At 35.3% G+C, this 25,404-nt stretch overlaps 1 protein-coding gene and 1 pseudogene across 3 annotated transcripts in view; both read right to left on the bottom strand.

Moving 5' to 3' along the window:
* Positions 1-25,404, bottom strand: part of FAM83B (family with sequence similarity 83 member B) — a 94,116-nt gene that overhangs the window by 55,704 nt on the left and 13,008 nt on the right. Inside the window, exons 1-2 of one of the 3 annotated variants that reach the window (XM_016153883.2) lie at positions 18,194-18,255; positions 28-541 (exon numbers count right to left, since the gene is read on the bottom strand). In XM_016153883.2, the coding sequence (XP_016009369.2) occupies positions 28-480 (453 nt within the window). In that variant the 5' untranslated portion in view covers positions 481-541; positions 18,194-18,255. Of the gene's footprint in view, positions 1-27; positions 542-17,763; positions 17,873-18,193; positions 18,256-25,404 lie in introns of those variants that run through there. The other 2 variants (XM_036218937.1, XM_036218939.1) reach the window with 2 other exon arrangements.
* Positions 15,409-15,527, bottom strand: LOC118605578 (annotated as a pseudogene).

The following is a 25,404-nucleotide window of genomic DNA, read 5'->3' as shown; positions in this document are numbered from 1 at the left end:
TTCATTTAGAAATCAGAATATCATTACCTTTCTTGCTTCTTTTATCATCTTCCGAATTGTTTCCTTAATTGTCAGGAGGTGTGCTCTTGGTGGATGAAAGAGAAGGTCTATGTGGGTTCCTCCTAAGAGTCCAGGCATCACATACGGCCAGCCTAAATCAAGATTTGGAGCTTCCACATCAGACTCAATGGGCCAGTAAGTCCCAGAAGATGAGGTATCATCGTGGGAATTATCAGTATTATCGGTGCCATGTGATGTGCTATGTGCAACTTTCTGAACGTTTTTCAAAATATAACTAATTTCTTCCTCAGCTAAAAAGTCTGATACTCGTTCCTTGGCAAGAAATTCTTGGTATGCTTCTAACCCATGTTCAATCAGCAAATCGATAGCTACTCGATACCATTCCTTGTAGTGAGGCTCAATGTAATTGTCTGATTTACATTCATCATTCAATGAGGACAGCATTGATGAGGTCTCCATGCTTGCAACTGTTTTTTCAACAGCACGTTCAAATGTCCATTTGTGCAGCAACAAGAGGTATCTGGGTGTTTGAAAAGAAGGAAATCAAGATCAGTTAGAAGTCTGTAATCAAGTTTTATAATCCATGTCAACTATTATTTTTACATTTACTCATTTCCACTACCCATAGCTCAATCTGACATACATTTCATATCCAAAGTGACATTAATTGTACCATAATTCAAATAGCTACCACAAATAGATTTCTTTTTGTAGACTACTAGTTGATTTATCATTTCTAAGGTACTTCTACTTTCAATTTCTTACCTAAGGAAATACACCTTCCTTCTCTGATATACATAAAGTTCATCCTTCTTTAATCTGAGACTACACAAGGTGGTATCAATTTCTATAAGATTTTTACATTTTGGTTTTAAAATATTTTAAAACAATTAGAATATAATCAGTACCTGGCCAGCCTTTAATACAAGGCTTTACTGAGTACTTGTTATGCAAATAATCACAGACTGGTGAAATATAAAAAGGTCAAAACTCTTGCTTTCCAGGAATTTATTAATTAGTTGAAGAGGTAAAACACACATGCAAACTATTATTACTTTGAACAAAGCCATATATTGCTAAGGGCCAAAATGAGTACTACGTGTCATCAATGTGTTCACATAAAAGAAAGTAGAAATCGGTATGGAATAAACAAGTTAAGGATAGCCCTGTGCAAGAGGTAGGCTTCAGCTGAACCTGGGGTAATGATTAAGAATATGATCAAATGGCAAAAACAAATATTTTCATCTCATGCAAGAGTGAAAATCAAGCAAAAACACAGAACAGGCATAAGCTTGTACATTTAAGACAGAAAAAAAACTTGGTCTGCTAGAAAGCAGGTTCCTTTCAGCAGCAGGAGATAATGTTGATAGACATGATGGAGCCAGGTGTGGAGGGACACAGGATATTTCTATGATTCAGCAAAACTTGTTTTTAAAACAACTAGTCTGGCCAGTATCAGAGGGAATGGAGAAGTAGATAAGAGAGTCTTTCAACATTCAAATAGCCAGTGAAGAGGTGACAAGAGTATTCAAAAGGTGGTTCAGAGAAAGAACTTCTGATATTTGATGGTTTGACAGCATATAAGTGATGAAGAAATTTAAGACATCAAAGATAATTCAGAGATCTCTCTGAGGAGTCAAAATCTGTCTTTTCAAGCTCACACCCTATCTGTCATAATGCTAACAAAATGCTATTCATTCAGTCGCTCACAGGGTGAGATAGTGGACTGGACTTTATCGCAAAAAAAAATAAAGGACTTTCCAGTTTTTTGAAGTCATGATCTTCATTGTGTGGATTCAAACTAAGTACAATTCTATGATGTGCTTACAAGCACAACGGGCTAATTTCACTAAAAACATCTTTGTTAGAGGCGCTGCTCTAATTTTAAATTTTCCACTTAACAGCCTCTTTAGACTCAGATCTGCCAAAATTCAAATCTGATTTGGGATGGTAACCCAGGAAGCCATTATCTTTATATATGCATTAGCTCAAAATACATAATAGGAGTCACTAATCATACAGCGAAGTTGTGATGAAACAGACAATAGGGCCACAAGTTCTGCTGGGCATGATGGGATCAGAAAAGATCTATCCTATACTAAGGCAGAGCTGAGAAGTAAGAAAAACAGAGTCCACTTTACTGTTTTAGTGGAGACAATCCTGTCCCTATCCCTAGTCTCAGAATTTTTACGAAGACAGTCTAATAGTATAGAAAGCCTGAAGATTAAATCTGATATAAGAATAAAAACAGAACATGTTCATGCTATTGGCATGTAGTGTGTGAAGGCCAGGGATGTTACTAAACATATTTCAGTCCACAGACAGCCACCCAGATTAAGGAATTATCTAGCCCAAAATGTCAATAGTGCCAAAATTGAGAAATCTTCACGGACTTGCTCATTTTATATGCGTATCATACTAATGACCTTTTCAATGTCCATTAAAATTCATTTTTGCATATGATGCTCATTTATAACAAAGAAAAAAGGTTTCTGTTTAACAGAAGCAATCCATTTAAAGTATACTTCCCTAAGGTTTAGCGAGATGTGATTTTCTTTTGATAATTCTAGTCCATGTGAGACAAAGCATCCAGTGATCCCATGAAAACCACATTTATTATTTGTACTTATTAAAAATGGTAGGTGACTGCTGGTTGTTCAAAAAAATCTTGTTTCCTTAGCACTTATTTATTATTTTTTACAATTTCACTTTTTGACTTCCTATAATGTGATATTAAACATCTATTACCTATTTGGAAATTAAAACGCATAAGAAACTATTTGTTTCTGAGCATTATCTATCAAATATACACTTTGCAACTGCAAAGAATTCATTCTTGAACTATGAGAAAACTAAGAAATCATAGAGATCAAAAGAACTGTGAAAGCAAAATTATAAAGATATAGGTGAAAAATTAATTATGAAGGCAAAAACAAAGATGAGAAAAAAGTGAAACACTATAGGACTAATCAAATAGCAATGCCAGCCAGAGAGAATGCCAGAAAACACATCATAGAAAAAATGCAATAGCCATCAGCATGGAAGTTGATATAGTATGTACAAGAGTTAAAATACTGTCTTGCTGGAGAGGCAATACTCTACTGTCTCGAGACATGCATTTATCACAAGAGCTGTTTACAAGGGATATTTGTGACGGAACCATCTACAAATTTTAAGGGGGAACACCAAGGTAATGGTGCTTACATAAATGGGTACTGTAATAAAATAGCACCTATATTTAGATAAAGACCTAACATTGAATTCTCAAGAGTTCAATCACTGAATATGTAAAGGGCTTAATTTGAGTATAAAATTAATTAGGTATGCCTTTAAATATATAAAAGAATATTATTTTATTAATAACCATTAAAAACTTCAAGAAAGGATATTAACATATGCAATAGAGTTAATGAGAAAAGAAAAATAGTATGTTGATGTTATGTAAAAGCTGAGCAGGCTACTAGGCTCATCTACTTGTTAAGTGATCCACTCCAGAAAAAAATACCCTTTTAAAATACAGGGTTCCATCCATACTTCAAAACAATTACAAATTATATTTGATATTGAATCCTTAGTTTCATTTATGGAAAGCAGTATTGCCAAGTATTGAATCTGTAAACACAAAGGATACAAAACATAGCATAAAAAACAGATTTCAAAAACAGTTTGGCAGTTTCATTTATAAAACTAAATATGCAAATGACATACAATGCAGCAATTGGCCTCTTGAGATTTATCCTAGAGAAATGAAAATTCATCTTCACACAGAAATTTGTACATAAATGTTCACAGCAGCTTGACTCATAATGGCCCCAAACTGGAAACGACTCGAATATCCTTCAACAGGTGAATATTAAAACACACTGTGATACACTCATACTATAGAATACTACTTAGCAATAACATGAACAAATTTGATACAGGCTGAAACACAGATGAATATCCAGAGAATTAAGCTGAGTGAAAAAAAAAAAATCCTCCAAAATTACATGCAGCATGATTCTATTTATATAATATTCTTAAAATGACAAAATTTTAGAAATGGAGATCACATTAGAGGTTGCCAGGGTTCACCTCATTGAGTCATTCTGAGGAAGGTGTATGGAAGGAAGTAGATGTGTCTCTAAAACGACAACTGGAATGATTTTTGTAGTGAGAGAAATGTTCTGTATCTTGACAGTGTCAAAGTCAATGTACCAGTTCAGACATAATATTATAGTTTTGCAAGATGTTGCCACTGGTGGGAAACTGAATAAAGGATACAAGGAATCCTTCTGAATTATTTCCCTCAACTGCCTATGAATCAACAATAATCTCAAAATAATGAAAGTTTAACTAAAAAATAAAATATATCATACTGATGAACAAGTTCATGTGCCTTGAATAGACAACAAAAACAAAATAATATATAACATAGAAGGTGAGAGATGGTTTGTAGGGTCAGCCTGCCAAGTTCGAAACCAGCTTCCCGAATCATTGTAAAGCTCTTGGAAAAGTAACCTATGTCCAGGGCCTCAGTTTGGTCATGTGTAAAAAGGATAATAGCAGACTTCACCTCACTGAGTCATTCTGAGAAATAAATGAGGTAAAGTATTTAGCTTTTAACATTATCATTGTCCTCATTATTATTATTTTACATTTTAACAACCCATTACAGTGTTAAGTGCTATAAAGTTACAAAAAGGTTTGATCATAAGAGTTTTTTAAGATTCAAAAAAAGGTAGTGGTTCTGTCATACTATTAATAGTCATTCATTATTTCATCAACTGCGATATTAAACAAACAGCCTAACCTAGTGTCAATTTGTTTATGATTTCTGATATGAGGAGATTCTTTGAAAAGACTTCTGAGACAATAAGTCAATGGAAAAATGCTTCAAAGAGAAATTACGATGTTCTTAAATCACAGTCTGAGGTTATAATTACTTTACTTAAAGTGCAAGCAGATGACCCAAAGTCAAGACTCTGAAAGAAATGCAAATAAGGATCCCAGATGCTAATATATCTGAGGTCCCTTTACCAACTGCTATCTTAGACTGTTTCTATTTAACTACTGAAAGCTGTTACAGCTTGAACTCCAACAAGATGAATTTAAGTACAAACCCCCAATACCAGTGAATGTGATATTACTTGTAAATAGGGTTATCTCTGTAGATATAGTCAAATTAAGATGAGGGCATATTTAATTAGAGTGGGACTCAATCCATTATGACTGGTATCCTTACAAGAAGAGAGTTGATACAGACAAACACACCAGTACAACATCAAGTAATCACAGAGGGAGAGATTAGAACACTACAAATTATTAGCAACACCAAAGTGAAGAGAAAGGCCTGGAACAGACTCTTTTCTAGAGCCTTCAAAGAGAGCAGAGTCCTGATGACACCTTGATTTAGGACTATGTACTGGGCTCCAGAACTCTGAGAGAACAAGTTCTGATTGAAAAAAAAAAGAAATATTGTTTTATTTTGTTACAGCAGCACTGGGAGGAATAGAAATGTACATAAAAATCATCTTTATTTTTAAACCTTAAGAATTTAAAACAAAGGAACTTTTTTAAAAATTAATTTTTCACCCAGAAATTATTTCAGGTATTGACATAACTTCAATGTTGAGCAAATTTCATTAAGAAACATTTAAGTCTTTTAAATACTGACAAAATAATCTCAAATCAATCTTTTTTGGGGGGTAATTGACTTTATAAAGTATATCAAAATGTCTACCTACAGAATTTGGGAAAATGTTTTATAGATTGTTTAAGAATATCTCTGTCTCATAAATTCATAATCTATGGTATACGACAGTTGAAAATTCTATCTCTTCTTGCTTCTAATTTTTAGCTGCCAAGATTGCATTTGAATTTGATAACCAGAAATTTAAGATGACAATTAAAACATTAAAGAAGCTACTATTAAATTAAAAATTCACTATAATACTCAAGTTGTCAAGTACAGTTTGATATCTAATTTGGTATCCAAACTTATTAAAAATTCTAAGCTGGCTTCATAACAACACTTATAACAAAATGGCCTGATGACAGAGATTACAGTCTTCCAAAGTATAATTTTCAGTAAGGCAAAGATTACATGAACATACAACACAGTCAGTCACTAGATGCTGGGTGCAAACATCTCCATATGTAGATCACCAAAAGAATCACCCATTTCAATAAACTTATGAAAAGGACAAACCTAAATATTCCAATTAATATTATAAATCTCAATTTTATAAATCCCAAATGAACATTCTATTTACTGAATAGCTAAACATTTCTTAATTTCCTTAATTTCTATTAATTGGGGAATGGGATGATGATACCGTTTACGCACTAAAATAATTCGATGGTTTGTTTATACTGACATAATTCAATATATTTGTCAACCATAGTAAAACCTACGGTTCAGATATAAGAATATAAAGGCCCCCAGTATATGTTAATGACATTAAAACATAATCATTCACTATCATTTGGAAGTACCGAGAAATTCCTGTGGAGAAATTCATAGAAAAACAGTAAACCCTTTACTCTGAGAATGTATACTCAATAGTCCAAATTACAGAGGAATGTATGGCTTAAAATGAAATTGAAATGAAAGCAAATTACTCTTTCGCCAATACCTAAACTACTCTCAACCTGTATTTATCATATATTAGCACTCCAGAAGCTCAAATGAATGGGACAAGGTCATCTTGATGGGCTGTATCTTATACTGTGCCCAGGTGCTTCAACTTATCCTGGTCCCGATCAATATGAGTAACAATTACTTGGATGAATAAATAGAAACCCATTGATACAGTTTGCCAAATTGAACAACAGTATATATGTTAGATGCCAGAATATTCAAAATGATCTTAAAGTGGGTGAAATAATAAACCAACATAAAGAACATTAAATCCAATAAATGTAAAGGTTTGATTTTTACATGAAAAATTAACTATACAAGTACAGGCCTGATCAGAGTTTGAGGCGGATTATGTCATGAAGAAGTGTCAAAAAATTGGAGTGTTTAATAGAAAGGGAACACTAAGAGAGACACATAAGAGTAGTTTTCAATTATATGAAGCAGCAAAGTAGGGCCGAGGGACAAATCACAGGGCAGCTTAGTGACACAGAGTGGGTAAGGTGGCCCAAGACTTGACTTCTGCTCTGCCACGTATTGGTTGTGAGACTTCAGCCGTGTTATTTCAGGGCTATAAGCCTCTGGTTCCTCACTAGGAAAATGGGTAAAATAACAGTACTTACTGCAAAGGGTTTCCACAGGGACTAAATGAGATAAAAACCCTCAACTCTGTATCAGCCATAAAAACTGCTAAAAAATGGTGAGTAGTAAAATAAGAAGTTTATTAACAAGACTTTACTTTTCTTTTACTTTCTTCCTAAATATCTTCTTTCTGTATCCATTTAAGCAGAGGACATATTTTTAATGGTCCTATTATATGTAACAAGTTGGATCTGGGGGCACCTTTTGCTTCAAAATTCTAAGATATTCTAAGATATTCTAAGATATTCTGCCTGCTAAAAAGATTTGTGATACCAACAACTTGCCAATCGCTTGGAAGCAGGGATGTGGTTAAGAAAGTGTTTCCTACTCTGATGTGACAAGGAACTGCCTACTATCCATCCCTCTTCCCAACTTCTTCTGAGTCAGTCTTTTTCAAATGCAAAACAAACAAACAAACAACAACAAAAACCAAGGAAGTCAAAGATGCCTCTAGTAGTTTTAATAGCATAGAAGAATGCTTATGTTATGATGCTATGTGCATAACAAGCAGGCTACCAAGCTACATAAGACAAAATTATAATTAAAAAAAGTTTGTCTAAAAGCCAAAAGAAAAATATATGTATAAAAATGAGAGTGGTTGTCTCTGAGTGGTGGTTTTATGGTTCTTTTATATTTTTAGGAAATGTTTACCAATGAATATGCATTGTTTTGCATTGTGGAAAAAGAAAAATTTTAAAAGAAGTACCCTAATATTTTTTTTTTAATTTTAGAATATCTTTCTCTTTTCATTCATGTACTAATTTGACTGTAATAATTAAAAACTCTGCATATAAAATAGTTTAATAATTCTTACAAAGCAACACATGAACAAGTACAGAATACCCAGAAACTAAAGTTATATGGGTACAGGGAGCATAAAGCAAAGAAAAAATTAATAACTACATGCACTTAATGAAGTCTCAGTAAGTAGCTTACTGATACACAGTGTCATCTCTAACTCTCAGGGGCTAGGGCAGCCACAGAGATTCCTGCAAGTACTACCACTTCTCACACATTATTTAAACACATTACTTTCTACCTTTTTCAATAGACTATAAGCTCTGTGATGGCAGAGATTGTCTCTGTTCACACAATTATTAATGCCGAGTACGTAATTGTTAAATAATAAACTAACAGTATACTGCTCTAACAACTAATGTAATAGAATGAGAGTTGGTTAATGTATGATAGGCCAAAAAAAGAAAAAAAAAAGCTGAAGTATAAATTTTTAAAAAATAATACTCACACAGAGCTTTTTAAGATTGAAGCACGTATTTGTTTCTGTTAAATGGAGGTTAGATTTTTGATAATATGAAACATTACCCATTTATAAAAAGCTTTTAAAAGAATAATTAGAAACCCACTGAGTACTGTAAAAGTAATTAGATAAATCCATAGATATCTATCAAAAATATAAATACTAATTTCAAATGAGCACTTCACCAGAATAGATATGCTATCAAGTGTCATTTGTATTTTGAAATGTTTGATTATGTTAAAGTCATTCTGAAAATAGTTTCTGTGCATTTAAATTAATCTTAATGAAATAAAGTTCTAAGTCTTGTGTTTTTTAATATAAATGGTGACACAAATTAGCTGTAAAGCATGACTCATTTCTCCTTTTTTTTTGGTATCGGTTCTGTTATTTCATAAACTTGTTTCAGCAGGAAGAAAGAATTGGGTGTTTAAATGAATTACGATTATAGATGTTCGAAACTAGAATAGTCGAAATACTCCAGAGCAGCCTTGAAAAGTTTTGAGGTCCATATTTTACAACTTGATAAAACAGAGCAGTGATACTTAAATTTATCCAACAAATCATCTAGATACAAACCCAAATTCTGGTTTCAAGAAATATGTGTATCTCTACTCTAAAGGTAGTCAAAACTTGCAACAGGATCAGGACCTTCTTTTTTCTTGAGAATGCTACAGTGCTAGGGGAAATGATTTTTAACAGTAACTGTTGTGAGTGCCAACAGTAGCGGAAAATCATTGCTGAGAAATCCTCAGTGCTGGATTCTAAGAAAGAAGGCTAAGAATTTCTTTCAAATGCCATCAAAGCTACTTATTTTCCTGTTGTCAAGGCTTGGATGTTTTACTCCGCTGTGAAAATGAATAAACAGAAATTTCATTTAAAATGGATTCGAGAAGATTAAAGAGAGAACTCACACATGTGTCAGTTCATATACACTACAGACTCTCAATGGAAAGAAACAGTACCTTGCATTTCTGACAAGATGTGATAACTACTCTACTACCTCAGCAGGAGAAAGAAAAGACTCCTTCTTGTCCAGTAACATCTCAGCCAGTGGAGATCGCCATTAACTCAGCCAAATGAAAAGTCACTATACTTTGAACTTCCAGTTTTTTTCCAATGGACTCTTTTTCACAACAGCTTCTCCCAAGTCCATAAGAGAATTCTCCTTTTGTTTCTCTGGACTTGTCCTTGGTTCACCATGAGACTGCATGTCTTGAATTTCAACTCTCTGTTGTACCATATTACTGGAGAAATACTTGGTTATTTGTTTAAGGTCAACCCTAGCTTCATTCTTCTCTATCGATACTCTCCCCAGGATAATCTCATAAAGTCTTACTGCAGGAAATATCATATATGCACAGATGATTTGCAAATCTCCAGACCTGATTGCTCCCCTAGGCTCCAGACTCACATATTCAACTGGTTTCTGAACACCTTCCTGGGATATCTAAGATTTCTTTATATGTAACATGCTGACTTAATTCCCATCTTAGGGTCTTTGTACTAGTTGCTCGATCTGCCTGAAATCCTTCTTTTCATTCCTATCTGACTTGTATGTCACCTCCTTAGAGTGGTCATGCAGACTATACAGTTAAAAAAGAACTCACCCTCTCTGCAACACCTAATTGTATTAACTGGCTATTTAACTTACAGCACTTATCATTATGTAGCATAGTAAAGGTATTCGTTTACCTGCAACTGGCTGTATCCTCCTCATTATAGTGGAAGCTCCTCAAAGGTCACCAAGCTGGTATATTCTAATTTATCAGTTCCCCTGTCATGTTGGTTATTCCATATTTTGAGTATCACCGCTGTCTTGGATAAGGTCTACTGTCGTGCATTTTAATATGTTGGGATATATGTTTCATTCTTCCCTCACTTTGTATCATAAAGAAGAGATATCTATCGATCGATCTATCTATCTATCTATCCATCCATCCATCCATCCATCCATCCATCCACCCACCCACCCACCCACTCACCCATCCATCCATCCCCTTGCTTGTTTGCCATGGTTCTCCTCTCCACTTCACAATGCCTATCCACAGTTCCCTGATTACCACAGGAAGTGAGGTTCAGGATCTTTCAATCTCAGCTTCTGAACCTTAATATAATTTATAACAAAAACTCGATATATTTAAATGAGAGCACCACAGGGGCCCTATGGAATGAAATGTTGAATATGTGTCATACGCACTCTTTTCCCACATTTTGAGTCTATTTAAGACAATAAAAAGTCAATCTTAGAACACATTGACATTTACAGAAGGATACATGCTGTAGGAAAACATAATAAGTGTATATTCCAATATGAGCTATTAAAGTGGCTTTCCAAATACATTTAACAAAATAGTGTGCTTCATCTATGAAAAAGTGAAAGTTTGCAAATAAAAACCCTTAAGAAAATGTACTTTGTGTAGGTACGTTGGGAACAGCTATCAAAAGTCAAGTGTTATAAATATTTAATGAGAAAAGCAATCTTGGACTGTTAAAAAGAAGAGGTTTAAAACCAGTAATAAATGTTGTGGAAATTGTACAAGTGGACACAAATGTATTCAGTTAAAATGCCAAAAAATATTAAATGTCAATAATATAGATAGCCTTAAATGATTTAATTTTAATTTGTATAAAGAGTCAGTCACATACACGATCGGAACATCTAAAACAACTTGAATCCTAGCAATTCTTGCTTAGTCTTTTCCTTTAAAATTCACTTTTAATCAAGCATGCTTAGATAGCTACATCACAATCAAAATAAACTGTTTCTATTATTTTCCCCCAGAAATTCCCCAAAAAAAACTGATTGAAAAACTATTCCATAATAGCTCAGACCTTTTATCATTTTTAAGAGGCTTCATTGGCCCCTCTCACTTGTTTATAGAACACTTGCACACATGGAAATTAATAAGGTGTAAATTAATACATCCTTAAATGTGTAAAATGTTGTTGGATTTATATAGAGAGATTTCTAGATCTTGTGGATTAGATGTGAACAGTAAGTAACCTGAGTTTCCTGCAATCTCTCTTCATGGCTGTGCTTAATTCTTGACAGTGGTTCTAACCTGGGAGACTAGATTGAGACAAAGCTGATGTTTATTAAACTATAGTCACAGTTGCCTAAACAAAATCTGAAACAGAAAATGCACCTGGCAGCTTTGTTTCACTTTCATTTGTTCTTAAGACCCAGTGTCAACATAACAGTGAAGGAGAAGGGACGGCATGGCCACATGGTAACATGACTATCACTGGTGACTTAACAAGTGAGTCAGTGTTCTTGTGTGTCTAAATACTTGTGTGCGAGTGTGTAAATCTTGCTCTTTCCACTCTTTTGCTGTTTCAGGGTTCTAACTAATTTCAAAAGCAGGACTCCTCTCTTAGTCTCTCAACTTAGCTGTCCCCTCCCCCCCAAAAAACAATGTGCCTAGTATTCTAACTGGAGACATTTTTAAGTGGAAAGAACTTGGCACTCTTCCAAAGGTGTTATCATTGATTGTTATCTACAACTATCTTCTCTTTGCTTCGGTTTTAACCAACTTCTATACAAATCAAGAAAATTACCCACAAGAAATGTTTATGAAATAAACTGAACTATTTGGGACCTCCCCCAAAAGAATAGTACCACTATGTTGTGATATTAAAATCAAGATAATAATTTCCTCAATTCAAAAAAGTGAAAATTTTATTAAATCATTTACTCTGCATGTGACACACAAACAAATCTACTTAGCATGCACAAGGGCCGCTGCCCCAACTTTCTGGGAAATCATATTTTGAATCCAATGGCCGTGAAGAGATTTTATGCTCTTTTAATAGTTCTTGTTCTAACTCTTCTACATACAAGATTTAACCTGCTAAATAGGAGTAAATCTTCTCTATAAACAAAATAAGGAGTTTAAAATAGCTTGAAGACCCTATCTTAATAACAGGGCTTTGCATCAAAGTTTTGAGTGTGCTCCAGATGCAACTGATCTCTCAAGAGAATAAAACCTTTGGAATAAGTCTACTAGGATTGGTCTAGTATTCCACAAATCAATGCTTTTGCAATAAAGTAGGCTCTATATACTTTCGATGTATATAGAATGATGCTTTTTGCCTGACATTAATAGAAATAGGGATTGTAGACATAAGCTGTAATTTTAATTTTCTTTAATATTATATTCCTACTGAGATTTTTAAAAAGAGGTCCAATTATATGTATAAGTGGTCCCCTACTGAGTTCTTCTGACCTTTGAATTTATCTGCATTAGACAATGACAGTCGGAGTACCTTCCATGATAAATCCAGTCTTTAATTCATCAATTAACAAATGATTCACCGAACTGCACAGTGAGGCTATCGGCATGCCAATATGCAATTTCAGCAGTTTCAATGACATCATTATCCTTCTTTTTACAGTCATATTTGCACTCTTATTTGACTATTTTATTGCAACTTGAACTTACAAGTTTTTGGAAAATGGAAAAGTGAAAGTCTTCATGTTAATGATAAAATGCTTATCCTATAAACTGAATTGAAGAGAAGATGGAAATCACTGATGTGTCAAAATAGGAAAATCTTTAGTTTTAATACAATGATCATTGTACAAATTTTCCATTATAAAGGAAAACAACAAAATTTTTAAAAATGTATAAATGTTAGATATTGTTAAATGTTGCTTTTAATACCCCTAGTATAATTGGAAATTTTACTTATAATCTATATTTAGCTATTAGAGAATAGAATTCCCATAATATGCTTGTTATTCGATTTTCAGATTATTTGACTTTCATGGATTTTCAGAAACATATGTGCCAAAGTAGAAAACTATACTGATAGATAACAGACATAAATCAAAAAATATACAAATAAATAAGAGAACAGAAGGAGAAATAGACAAAGAGAAGTAGGAAATGGGAGAGAAGTAAAAGGAAAAATGAAAGATGGGATAAAAAAGACTACAAGAGAAAGGATGAAAAGATATGAGTAAAGAAGAGAAGGAGAGACAAAGGCAAAGAATGAAAGGGAAGAGAATCACAGAGAAAGGGGAGAGGAAAAAAAAAAGGAAAGATGAGGAACAAGAAACTAAAGAGGCCATAAAAGGACAAAAAGAATATAGGGACAATAAGAAATGAGAAAGGGAAAAAAACAGATGAAAAGAAAAACAACAACAAAAAAATGAATCACTGGGGAGCACTATGAATAGATTCTCACTCTAAAAACAACTTCGCTTTATTCTACCCTTCTCTAACAAATAATTCAGAAGTTAAATTTATTTGAGAAAAAGACAGTTTTTTAAATATCGGGAAACAGATGTTGAATGAGGCAGATGAGACTAAGTATTTGGAGAAACATGCTGTTAGGAATTAAAGCCATCATTGTTTGTGCATGTATATGAATGACAGCCCAGATAAATACCCCATGGTGAGTGATTCTATTATAGCTGAAGAGGTGGAAGATATCACTTGTAAGTGCTTTGAAAACTGCCTTTTCTTACCCAAGTGAGAAATGCTTATATAATCAGAGATGCAACCTGATGACAAATAGAGAACTAAAACCCTTTGAAATGAACATTTAACAACAGAAGTAGAAATATTAAACTTCCCAGAGATACCTTGGGGAGGCCTTAATTAACATTTTTTATGGTACCCTTGATAAGAAGTAATCACAGAGAATTTCAGAGCAGAATGAGAAATGCTGGTGATGATGTAGTCCAAACCCTTCACAACTGCCAGTAAAAGAACCTGAGAGGCCAATAATATTTAAGTACTTTTTTGAAAATCACAACTTACTCATGTCTGCTAATGTTCAATGTTTCAAATGATTAGTGAACATATACAATATATCATGGGACCTTTAGAGAATACAAAGGAAATACTAAATAAATGGATCTGATCCATTAATTTGTTGGTGCTTATAATGATTATTAAGTACTTAACCATGAGCTTTCTGTAACCCAGAAACATTGTTTTGTTACCTTCACAACCCCAGAAGGGAACACATTGCTTGGTACATAATTGTCAATACGTCTTTATTTAATGAGTGGATAGAGTTCAAGGGCACGGTTGTAAACTTTAGATATCATGACTAGATAGTTTTTGTATAAAGTCTTTAAAATGGGCCACTAACAGAAACATGGAGATTACACCTGATTCTATACCAGTAGTCAAGGGGTTGACCATTACTACTTTTCATTCCTCAAAGATAGGTGCAGTCTACAAATTACCTTGATAAATAGCTCAAAAGATAAATGTCATATGCCTTTAGGGGACAACTGGCCACACTCCTAAGGATTGTGTGAAAACAAAATACAAACAGGGTAGTAATTAGCTGTCCCCAGAGGAAAAGGTTCCTCACAGCCTTCATGATCATATGATTCAAGCACTTCTCAACCTAGACGTGCCCAATGGGTGAATATTCCTTATCTTTGGATCATCTCTCCAACCCAGGCTCATCTTCCCCATAGCATCACAGCTGCTGAAAACATATTTTGCTTCCCTGACCTCTCACCCTTACCTTATATATTTAGCCTCCTGACTCCTTAATAAACCCTCATTCCCAATCCTGGAGCCAACTTGCTCCCACTTCATTTCAACTCCACATATACTGTTTCTACTGGAGCCCATCATTTCCCCAGCTCCTGTGTCAGTGGCCCATAGTGCTCAGTTTCCAACAACTGGCAGTGCCAATCTCTCTGGAAACCCTACTCCACCCTTTTGGGCTGGGATACACACCTGAAAACACCTCCGTAGGAAAGGCACTGCCTAAAGGCTCCAGTACATTTTCTCGAAAAAAAAATTTTTTTTTTTTTTTAAGTGAGGCATCCTTTGGTTGACCTTACAGATTGCAAGGACCTTGTCAGCTTACAATCCTTATTTTTATTTTTTATTTATGCCTACAGTGCCTGGTCTTCCTAGGTGGTCTCCCATCCAAGTACTAACCAGGCCCGACCCTGCTTGGCTTCCAAGATCAGATGGGATGGGGTTTGTTCAAGGTGGCATGGCCATAGACTAGATTTAATTCTTGATGGAGCTCTGGTGTTATCCGTATAAAATTCAATGTTATTTTCAAATGATAAATTGATCAACAAAGTTCTCAAATACATTCATTTCCAGATTAGAAATAATCAAATGAACAAAAGTACATTTCAAAATTAACAGTAACATTTTATTTAACAGTCTCTGAGTTGTGAAACATCCCTGGAACACTCATAGTTTGCAAGTTACAGAAAGATAGACATGTAAACTTACCTAACGAGCTAAACAAGGCCAACTAGTAATTTTACAAATAATTAATTTAATTAAGCTAAGTGGAGCCTTTTGAAAAAGGTTTTCTCCAACCAGATTTATGTTAAAAAAGAGGCCTGCTTTCTGGGGTCATATTTTCACCATAAGAGTCTTCAGACTTAAAGTACAATATTACATCTTAGAAATGCGTTATTGTATAATTTAATGGAATGGGAAACAGGTAGGTCAGTTGTGGCGGGATAAGTCATGGTCAAGAAAATACTCAATTGTAAGGGGCTATAGTACCGAGAAGGGGATATAATAAAAGAATAATAAAATTAATTAATCCATCCCAAAAGAGTTTACTCAGTTAAAGTAATAATTTCCAGAGAGTAATCACAAGAGACATCGCTGAGTCAGCACCAGAGGTGTAGTTTGTCTGCATCTATGCAATTCCTTTCAGCAACTGTTCAACTGGTGATGCTTCCCACAATAAATTCCCGGCATCTGCAGTCTAGAATGTGCCAGCTATAAAGGCAGGTTACACCCAGCCCCTCAGGCAGGTTCTGTAGGGTGCAGTCAGCATCCTTAATAGGTGTGCACCTACACTACGTGTGTCCTAAGCCCAAAAGCAAGAGGGAGTGGAATTTGGAACTGCAAGGTGTGGGGACTTCTATCATTCTGGGAACTGTAGGAAGACAGAGAAAATAAACAGAGATCCACCCCCACCCCAGCTTCATTCTGTTTCACACCATTCTCTCTCTTTAGTTGTCTTGAAAAAACAAAAAGACCAGCTTTCTCTTCATAAGTCCCTTTCATCACTGTCCTTTGCTTGTCAAAACTGATTCAGACTCAGTCATGGATTTTTCCCTGGGGCTCTTGCATTTGTTGGGGATGAGGAAGAGAAAGAGGTTAAGTGCCTGCCAGTAACTTGACAAAACGTCTAGCAAGAGAAAATCGGAAATGACCTGTTGGATATCATAGTTTTAACCTTGACCACTTGCCACCAACGTGGCTTTTTTCTTAGTGTTGTGGCCTCTTTAGCTCTCAATTCCCCTTCCAGTCTGAGACCCTATAACCTCATCACTCCATGCACAGTCAGTATGCTATCCTGTGTTCCCATAACCTCCAGACGCACCCTACAAAGCACTATTGTTTCATTATTTATCTATGATTTCAAATAACTAACACATGCACATTACCTGCCTCCTCGCCCATCTTATATAGGTAATAATTCTCCCACAAGTCACAAAGACTAGGTCTAAAGTGTCCAAGTATCTTTCCAGGTGCAATCTCCTCTAGTCACACTCTCTTTTTAAGGCCACCACAACCTACAACTGTGGTTCTCAAAATCTACTAAAGTATGTACCAGAATCACCTCGCAAGCTAATTAAGGACACGGACCCAGGCTCAGGTCAACTCAAGTTTCAAAAGCACAGGTCTCCACTAATCTGCAGGCAGAAGAGGAATGGGATACAAATAGCGATTTTGTCACGCTGTCTTGCTCCTCACAGGAGATCTAAAGAACATCCGCGCCCCTCTGCAGCCTAAGCTCCCCACTTTTTCCCTGTAATTCTGAAACCCCACGCCCCCATGCACACACATGCCCTTCCACTTCCACCTTTGACTTCCTCCCACAAGTCTCTTCCCAGCCTCTCTCCACCGCTTCCACTCCCGGGTCCCCCGCGGACTCCTTTAAGAAAGAGAAACAAATCCACCGTCCACGTTGGGCGGTGCCTGTCCCTGGGGAAACCCGAACCCACCAGGTCTGAGACAACTTTTCAAACTTCCCAACTCACTCTCACGTACACGATAATGAAAGAAAAGTGGGCAAGGCAGAGGAAACCAAACTCTGCCCCTGTTGAGTTTCTGATCCCGGACGCGCTCGCAGGAGTTCCCTTTCCCTCCCCTCAGCTGGCCCGCTCAAGGTGGGCGCAGTCCCAGGCCCCCGCCGCACCCCGTCCCGGGCCCGCCTGTCGCCCTCCCGCCAGACCTGGAGGGGAGCTGAGAGCCCCGCTTACCGCCAGGAGCGCTCCGAGCCGCGCGAACCCGCGCCGGCCGCCGAAGGTTTGCCGCCCAGGAAGCGGCGAGCGCGAGGGAGGAGAGAGGAGTTACCTGCCTAGCGTCAGGTCGGCGGAGGGAAGCTTATTCCCGCCCGCTCTGCGCCTCCCCCACCCCCACCCCCCATCACTCCACCCCACCCCCGGGCTAGGTGCAGAGCTGAGTGCGGGCGGGTGTGGGAACCAGTTGCAACAAGTCCAAAGTCATGGCATACCAAACCCTGTGCAGCCAGAAAGTGCTTCGGAACCTGTCTGAACTCAAACATCCAACCCTCTACCGGCAAAGTATAAAGGATTTCTTTCCTGCCCGCCCTCAAGACTACCCAACAATTACAAGTCCCCACATCTCGGCCTGGACGAGCTAGAGGCCCGGGAGGACAACGGTGTTCACCTGGGTAAGAGGGTGGACCTTGGCGGAGTGGGGTTCTGCTCCCATTCCCCGCCCTTCTTGGCTCGGGAATGCGCAGAGAGGAGGCCGAGGGAGCCAGTGAGGCGAGAGCGCCGGTTGTACCACCCTCAAGAAAGTGGGACGGATTCGGCCCACATTTAATAATTCCAGTCAGCAGCCTGCAATGCAGACCCCTATGGAACCACCTGAGTGTGTCCAAGCTTGAAAAAGACCAGGAAGTGGAAGAATAAGTGCTTGTGCATTTACCTTTTCATATGAAAGAAGAATTTTAACTATCATCGAAGATTTGGTTCTGACTTTGGACTGGACTGTCCTGGAATGACAAGATATTGTTCTAAATAGAAACACCTGTGTGAAAAGCAGGTGGGATACTATGGAACAAATATTATGAAATTAGAGACTTTATAATTTGGTTTTAATATAAAACAATTACAACAATTAATACAATTAATTTCTTGTTTCCTTGTCTACATCTCAGTAAATATGTTATGAGTGTTTCTAATAATTGTATAACCGTATCATCCTCTAGATATAGCCATTTGCAGCAAATGTTAAAAATGCAGCCTAGTACTAGGGGAGTAATGAAACAGGGTAATAATAAACATATTTCAAGCTCTTGGCACGGTATGTAAATTATCATAAAATGGAATTGACCTTAAAAATAACTTTTATGGCTTTTTTGCTCTGAATAAAACTCTTGGGGAAAATGCTAAACTGTTGAGATTTGAGTTAGGTCTGGACGGATGAGGAGACTGGAGAACAAAATTTACATATTCTAATTGCAGAAATAGAGCAAAGGTCAAAGGCAGAAAGTAAAAGCAAGTTCCAGGACAATATAAAGCTAAGCTTCCACATTATGGCATCTTTATCTATAGTTTCTTTTCAACAGCATATAGAGAATTGCCTTGATTTACATATTTAACTTTCTTGTGTTCCTGCTAAGTTTCCATGTCCGATCCTTTATTATTTTTGCAATTCCGGTCTTCATTTTTGACATGCAATTGTCCAACTCACTCAATTCACGTTCTCTGAGTGGTACTTCATTTGCTGGTATTCTTTTACAATGTTCAGAAATAATTCTGGAATTTCTTAAAAGAGGAATACTTATGAGCATTTTAAGACCACATTCATAAACATACACTAATTTTATTTTTAAAAAAGCAAGAATATTTAGACTCAACAAATTAAAATGGGCCCATAGGAAGTCCAATTTTATTACTATATGTAAATCAAATTAAATCACAAAGATATCCACTAGGGTGTTAATTACTTAAAGCAAATAAATGAGAGGAAAATGTAAATGAAGAGGAAAACTTCAGTAAAGGCACTATGCTAAGGGCTTTCCATCCTTAGAAGAATAGGAGAATGTGGAAAATTGACCTGACTCCTTAAGGAACCTACAAGCTAGATGAGAAGAGAGGACACACAAAAAGGAGCTAACGTTACAAGCCAGAGTTAGGAACTTTAAGTGGTGAGTACTTAAATCCTTTAAGAAGTAGGAGGAAGAAATGATTAACTGCTTAGATTATTAGGGAATCCTAACAGAACTTCACAGAAATGTTGGAATTTGAATTGAGTCCTGACCGATGAGCGGACTTTACAGGAGACTGAAACTGACATATGTATGACTAGATGCTCAAAGAGCAGAGTAAAGGCAGGATGTGAGAAAGTAGCAGGATAATACAAATCAATTTGGCGATGGGCGTGGCGTAGCTGTGTTGCAAGATAAGTTTAGAAATAAAGATTGAGAGTCATTTTCTCACCTACAGAATGAGGTCAGTATTATCTACTATCTAGGATTGTTATGAGACTCATGAATTAGAAATAACTTATGTAAAACCCTTATCACAGCACCTGATATATAGTATGACCACAATAAGTGTTAAGTATAATACTTGAGGTCAGTTTGTGAAGAGCCATGATTGCAAGCTAAAGAACATTAACTTGTGTCTACTAATGGTGATATAATGATTTATCTAACGATTGGTGACTTTCAGTATAAATTCTAGTCAGGAAGAAGGGTGAGGCTCCTTTGTGGTTTGAAAATGGTGACAAGGGTGAGATAGTGAAAATAGAAAGGAGGAGACCAATTTGAGAGCCAATGAGATTGAAAACCAATATGATTTGGGGTCAGATTGGATGTAGAAGTTAAATAAAAGAAATAAGAAATAACTGGAGTTTTTCCCTGCCAAAAATTATCCATAGGGGGAAGGAAAGAGTGAAACAGCCAAGTATGTGAAAAGTAGGAAAAAGCAGGAACAGGGTTATGTGAAAGGTTATTTTTAAGATGTTAGGGACCTCTTTACATAGGTAGAGAAAAACGGCAGAGAGGAAATAGCAGAGAATAGAAAGAATAGTGGGTAAGGGACAAGGTCCAAACAGTGTAGGCAAGGAGACATAAAACTGTCTTTCCATATGAAAACTGAGCCTAATAAATTCTCAACTTGAATTTTTTTAAGCAGATAGCTTATATTAAAAACAGAAACGAAAATTAGAAGTTTACAAATAATACTTAAAACATAAGTAGATGAGTGAGAAGATTGTACCCATGATTAAGAGGCTCCCAAGACAATATTTACTGATAAAAAAGCAAGCCAATCTTCATTGAATTTTTACAAAATTTATAGCAAATTTAATCTGATGTCCAAGAACAAAATAGTGGATATATTAAATTACATTCAACATATCTCGATTTAGCTCCTATATTGTGTTCAAGTACACAAGGATTCAAAAGTAGTATCATGTATTTTTTCCTGCCCTAAAAGTACTTATAATTGAATTGAAAAGAAAAAGATATATGAAATAGAAAACTACAGAGTAATATACAGATGCATAAAAATACAGATAAAAATAAAAGATATATAAATCATAGAAGAGATGAAGCAACTACAGTTTATTGGGAAACAAAAAAATTTTATTCTGGTGACTTTATTTTTCCTAATTGTTTATATTGCTTTTTACTAACATGCTCCTTCAAAATTTCTTTAAAATATGATAAGAAGCTATTTCATCAGGTTATCAAGTCTCAGTCATTATTTGTAGACTAAGCTCAGAGTCCCTTCGAGAGCTTTGAAATATTCATATGTTAATACACTTCAAGGCAATGGCTTCCAGGCAGATAAAACCATTGATACAGGAAGAATGTCATTACTAACACTAAAAAACTAGATGTGCTTAACAAAAACATTATTCTCAAGTACTTGGGTGGAAGTTACAAAGCAAAATTCATGTTAGTGTTGGTAAAACCCACTACAGGATGAATCATCACATCAGTTTAATAGTCTTATGACATTTCATGTAAGACTGCTGTGACAATAATTATTGAAATGAACTTCATAATCATTTCATTTATCTACCACATTTAAATTATTACATAAAGTATTATGTAAATGTCAGTAATTCAACACATAGTTATTGAGAGTTTTTTTTCAGGAAAGGCTTGGTGCCTGGCACTAGTTGGGGCAGAGGGAAGAAAGATTACTAAAGCACAGCAGATATAACTAGGATTCTTTTATCTAACCTTTGACTTGTCTGTCTGTGTGTTCATGTACATAACAATGGAAAAACTTAAATACAGTTTAAAGTCCAAAAGGATAAGAGTATTTGTGAAAAGAGGTGTGGAAACAAATGTAATTAAGTCAAATTAGATCTGTAGATTAATGATTGTTTTGTGGTTTTTTTTCCTCCATCACTAAATTCATTTAGAGGGATGGGAAATATTATACTTCGTACTTCTTAATTCTGTCAAAATTATGGTGTAGTAATGTGTAATTATATTTTTTTAATCCATAAGTATCTGTAAAAGATTAGATAATTGTAACAAATTATTTTAAGAAATGAGTTAAAGAAATAAAATGATAAAACAACAGAAAAAGATGGTCCTTTATTTTTAAGTAGCTAAACTTAGAACTTTCTTGTGAATGCATTTCCTCTTTTTCTCTACTGCTGATCAAACACATGAAAACATTTGATAATAAAATAACTTTAAAATCTTACTAGTATTATTGGTAAAATGCATACTCATGCAATAAGGAGGGACAGAATGTAAAATGATGCTAATAAAAGATATTTGATATAAAGTACTGATTAATGTAATTATTCAGTTTTAAATATATCCATGTCTTTTGTTACTAGCATTTGCTAAAGACATGAAAATTGCCCAGTTAAGTATCTTTTAAAATACCAAACTTTTGAAAAGTCATTAGGTATTTATCATTTTTATGGATGAACATGAATAGCCAGAGGTATTTTATCATGGCAGTATGTAACATTATTAACATAATTACAGACATCCATTGTGATTGCAAATTTTTTAACTTAGGTAGAAATACCTCCATAGTGATCATTCTAGGTATTCTCAGCATTCATCATTACCTGGACTGGACTTCACAAAGGTCAGCTGAAGTGTAAGATATGAGTTGTACTTTTGTAATTAAAAGAAAAAGAGAGATAATGAGGGGGGGAGGGGAATGGGGAGAAGAAAGTATCAGTGCAAGTCCAACTTTAACTGCCTTTTCTGGAAGGTCTAATATGTAGATATCTGCAATTCTGAATCGCTGTCTCCCAGTCATACCACGTCTATTTGCACTTCATGCCTTTGCTCACCTCTGTTCAGTGGATTTCCAACCTGTAGTGCTTTCCTTTCTCCTTTCTGCCTCTCTTCAGGATAGCCATCGCTCAAGATCCATCTCTATTCTTACATTGTCTAATTTTAGCTTTGACTAGTGTGGGCTCCTTAAAATGCATAAGCCTTAATCCCTTTATTACTTCTCTGCCCAAAATATGTGACCTTATAACATCCCTTTTATTATTTTTCTAGACTGATATTGAAGTCCGCTGGTATAATTCAACCTTGCCAATGCCTTATCTTCAAATCAGATTAGTGGTTCTCAGTGGAAGGCATACCAGCCCATAGGAGACATTTGAAAAATACTACAATAATTGAGGCATTTCCCAATCTCTACTGGAATTTTGTGGGCAAGGATCTGAAATGACATATGTCTTATAATGTGTCTTGCGCAACAGAAAATTACCTTATGTCTTGTACAAATAACCCAGCTCCTGCTAGATATCATGAGTGAAAAATTCATTAATAATTGCCGAAGACTAGAACTTCTCTCTGTTTTATATACAAATACAAGAATTTTTTGTATAGTTTTTACATATACCAAATTCCAGGAATCCAATTACAATATATTTTGCTCAATTTAGATATTCGTTACGAATTATTCTTTATTTTATAACTCCCAGCACTAACAGACCTACATTAGAATTACCAATAAAACTCATCAGTCTCCCTTAGCTGTAAATCAAACATCTGATGACCTCATGTTTTCTGTGAATACTTACATACTAAAAAAATAGTATTTTTATAAATTTACATTACATTTTGGCTTAACATTACTTTTAAAAAATATGTATAAGAGTTAAGTTATTTTATCAATAAATTTTATTTTGTTTTGCTATAATAAGGGAACATTAACCTTCTTAACCTTGTATGTTCAAAAACATAGAGAGGTATTAAGTCTGAGAGTTGAGAACCACAGAATCAGATTATACCCTTTCATAGAAGAAGTAGGATGCAAGATAGAAGTAAGTAAAGTAGAATGCTAGGATTTATTGAGTAATTCCTTTGTACCAGGTATAGTGTCAAATTCTAATGTATACTTGATACTCCACAGAACCAGCCCAGTGATGGCATGTAACCGCTAAGTGATGAAAGAACAAAAAGTTCAAAAGTAAAAATCATTTACAGAATGATAACAACAAAGTCCTTAACATGGCTTATTCTTGCATGCTCTGGCTTGTCTTCTCTCCTTCACCCAGCCTTTGCTCCTCCCCTTGTGCTGTACTTCCTGCTCCCATTTTTGGAGCTCTAGCTTCATCAACCTCCTTTTGTGAATGTTTCACCAGGCTCTCTTCTTCCCGAGGGCATTTGCAAATATTGTTTTTTGGGTTTTTTTGTTGTTGTTTTTTTACTTGAAAAGCTGGTATTCACTATGCTTCTCCTCTTTTTCCCTTGAGGAGATCACTCTCTAGAATTATTTCCCTGATTTTTTTTTTAAAAAAATGCATATTTCTTCATGGAAATCCCTTTAAGTCAAAAGGCAAAACTCTAGTGATTCTTTTAATGGGTTCAGAATATCCCTTTGTGAGGATACATTCTATTATGTATTTATTAGAATATTATATTCAGATTATCTTGTTCTATATTCACCTTGTTGCAATAAACATCCTTGTGCATTTAAAAAAAAAAAACATCTATTATGAACTCTAGAGTGAAATGCAACCTCTCCTTCTACAGGAAAGCCTTCCTGGGTTCTCAGGCCAGATTAATTCTAGGTTTATAAACTTGCATGGGCTTTTTCTTCCTAAATATGTTCATAATTATAATCTTATGTTTATTTATGCAAAAGCCCAACTCCTCTAGTTCCCAAAGAATAAGCATCCATCTCTTTCTGTCCGCCACTGTATCCTTAATGAATAGTAGGGGCTCAATAAATATATGAAAAATGAATGAGGAAATGAATGAAGTGAATGAATTCATAAAGTATTATAATGGAGAGAGCCTTCTCTTTAACTCCTCCAAATAATGCTTACATACTCTCCCTTTGTCTCTTAATGACTCCTGCAGCTGACATTTCTTTTCTTCCTCTTGAGAATTAAGACTTGATATAGTGTTGAAAAGAATAAATGGAAGAGACTGTGAGCTTCAAAGATCTGATTTACACATTCTTCGATTTCAGACTTCCAATCAATGTTTAAATTATCACAGTAAAATTATTCATGTTTAAACACAAGAAGACATACTTTTGAATAGTGCCCTTTTCTGCCTTTGCTACCCTCTATATTCCAACCAAAATTATACTTCCCCAGTGGAAATTAAACAGGAATTGAATTTAAATACACTAAACTTCATTTAAGCAGTTGTTCCCTAAGGCTCTAACTCTACTTACAAACATAGGCAAAATAAAATCCACCATAACTATGATTATTAGTTGGGAAAAAAAGAGAATGTTTAACAAAGAAAGAAATGTACAAAACAAGTAGGATACCATTGCTGCAGACAGATTACATTGCTATTTGTTATTATATTAAAAACATGTTTTTTTTTAATTAGAAAAATTCTCTTATGAAAAGCAGTTGGGACATTAGAGCATCTGGAATGAGAAATGATGAAAAGAAAATAGTAA

The sequence above is a fragment of the Rousettus aegyptiacus genome, unplaced genomic scaffold (assembly GCF_014176215.1).
Source record: "Rousettus aegyptiacus isolate mRouAeg1 unplaced genomic scaffold, mRouAeg1.p scaffold_m13_p_1, whole genome shotgun sequence".
Taxonomy (NCBI): domain Eukaryota; kingdom Metazoa; phylum Chordata; class Mammalia; order Chiroptera; family Pteropodidae; genus Rousettus; species Rousettus aegyptiacus.
This window is presented reverse-complemented; position numbering and strand designations above follow the sequence as displayed.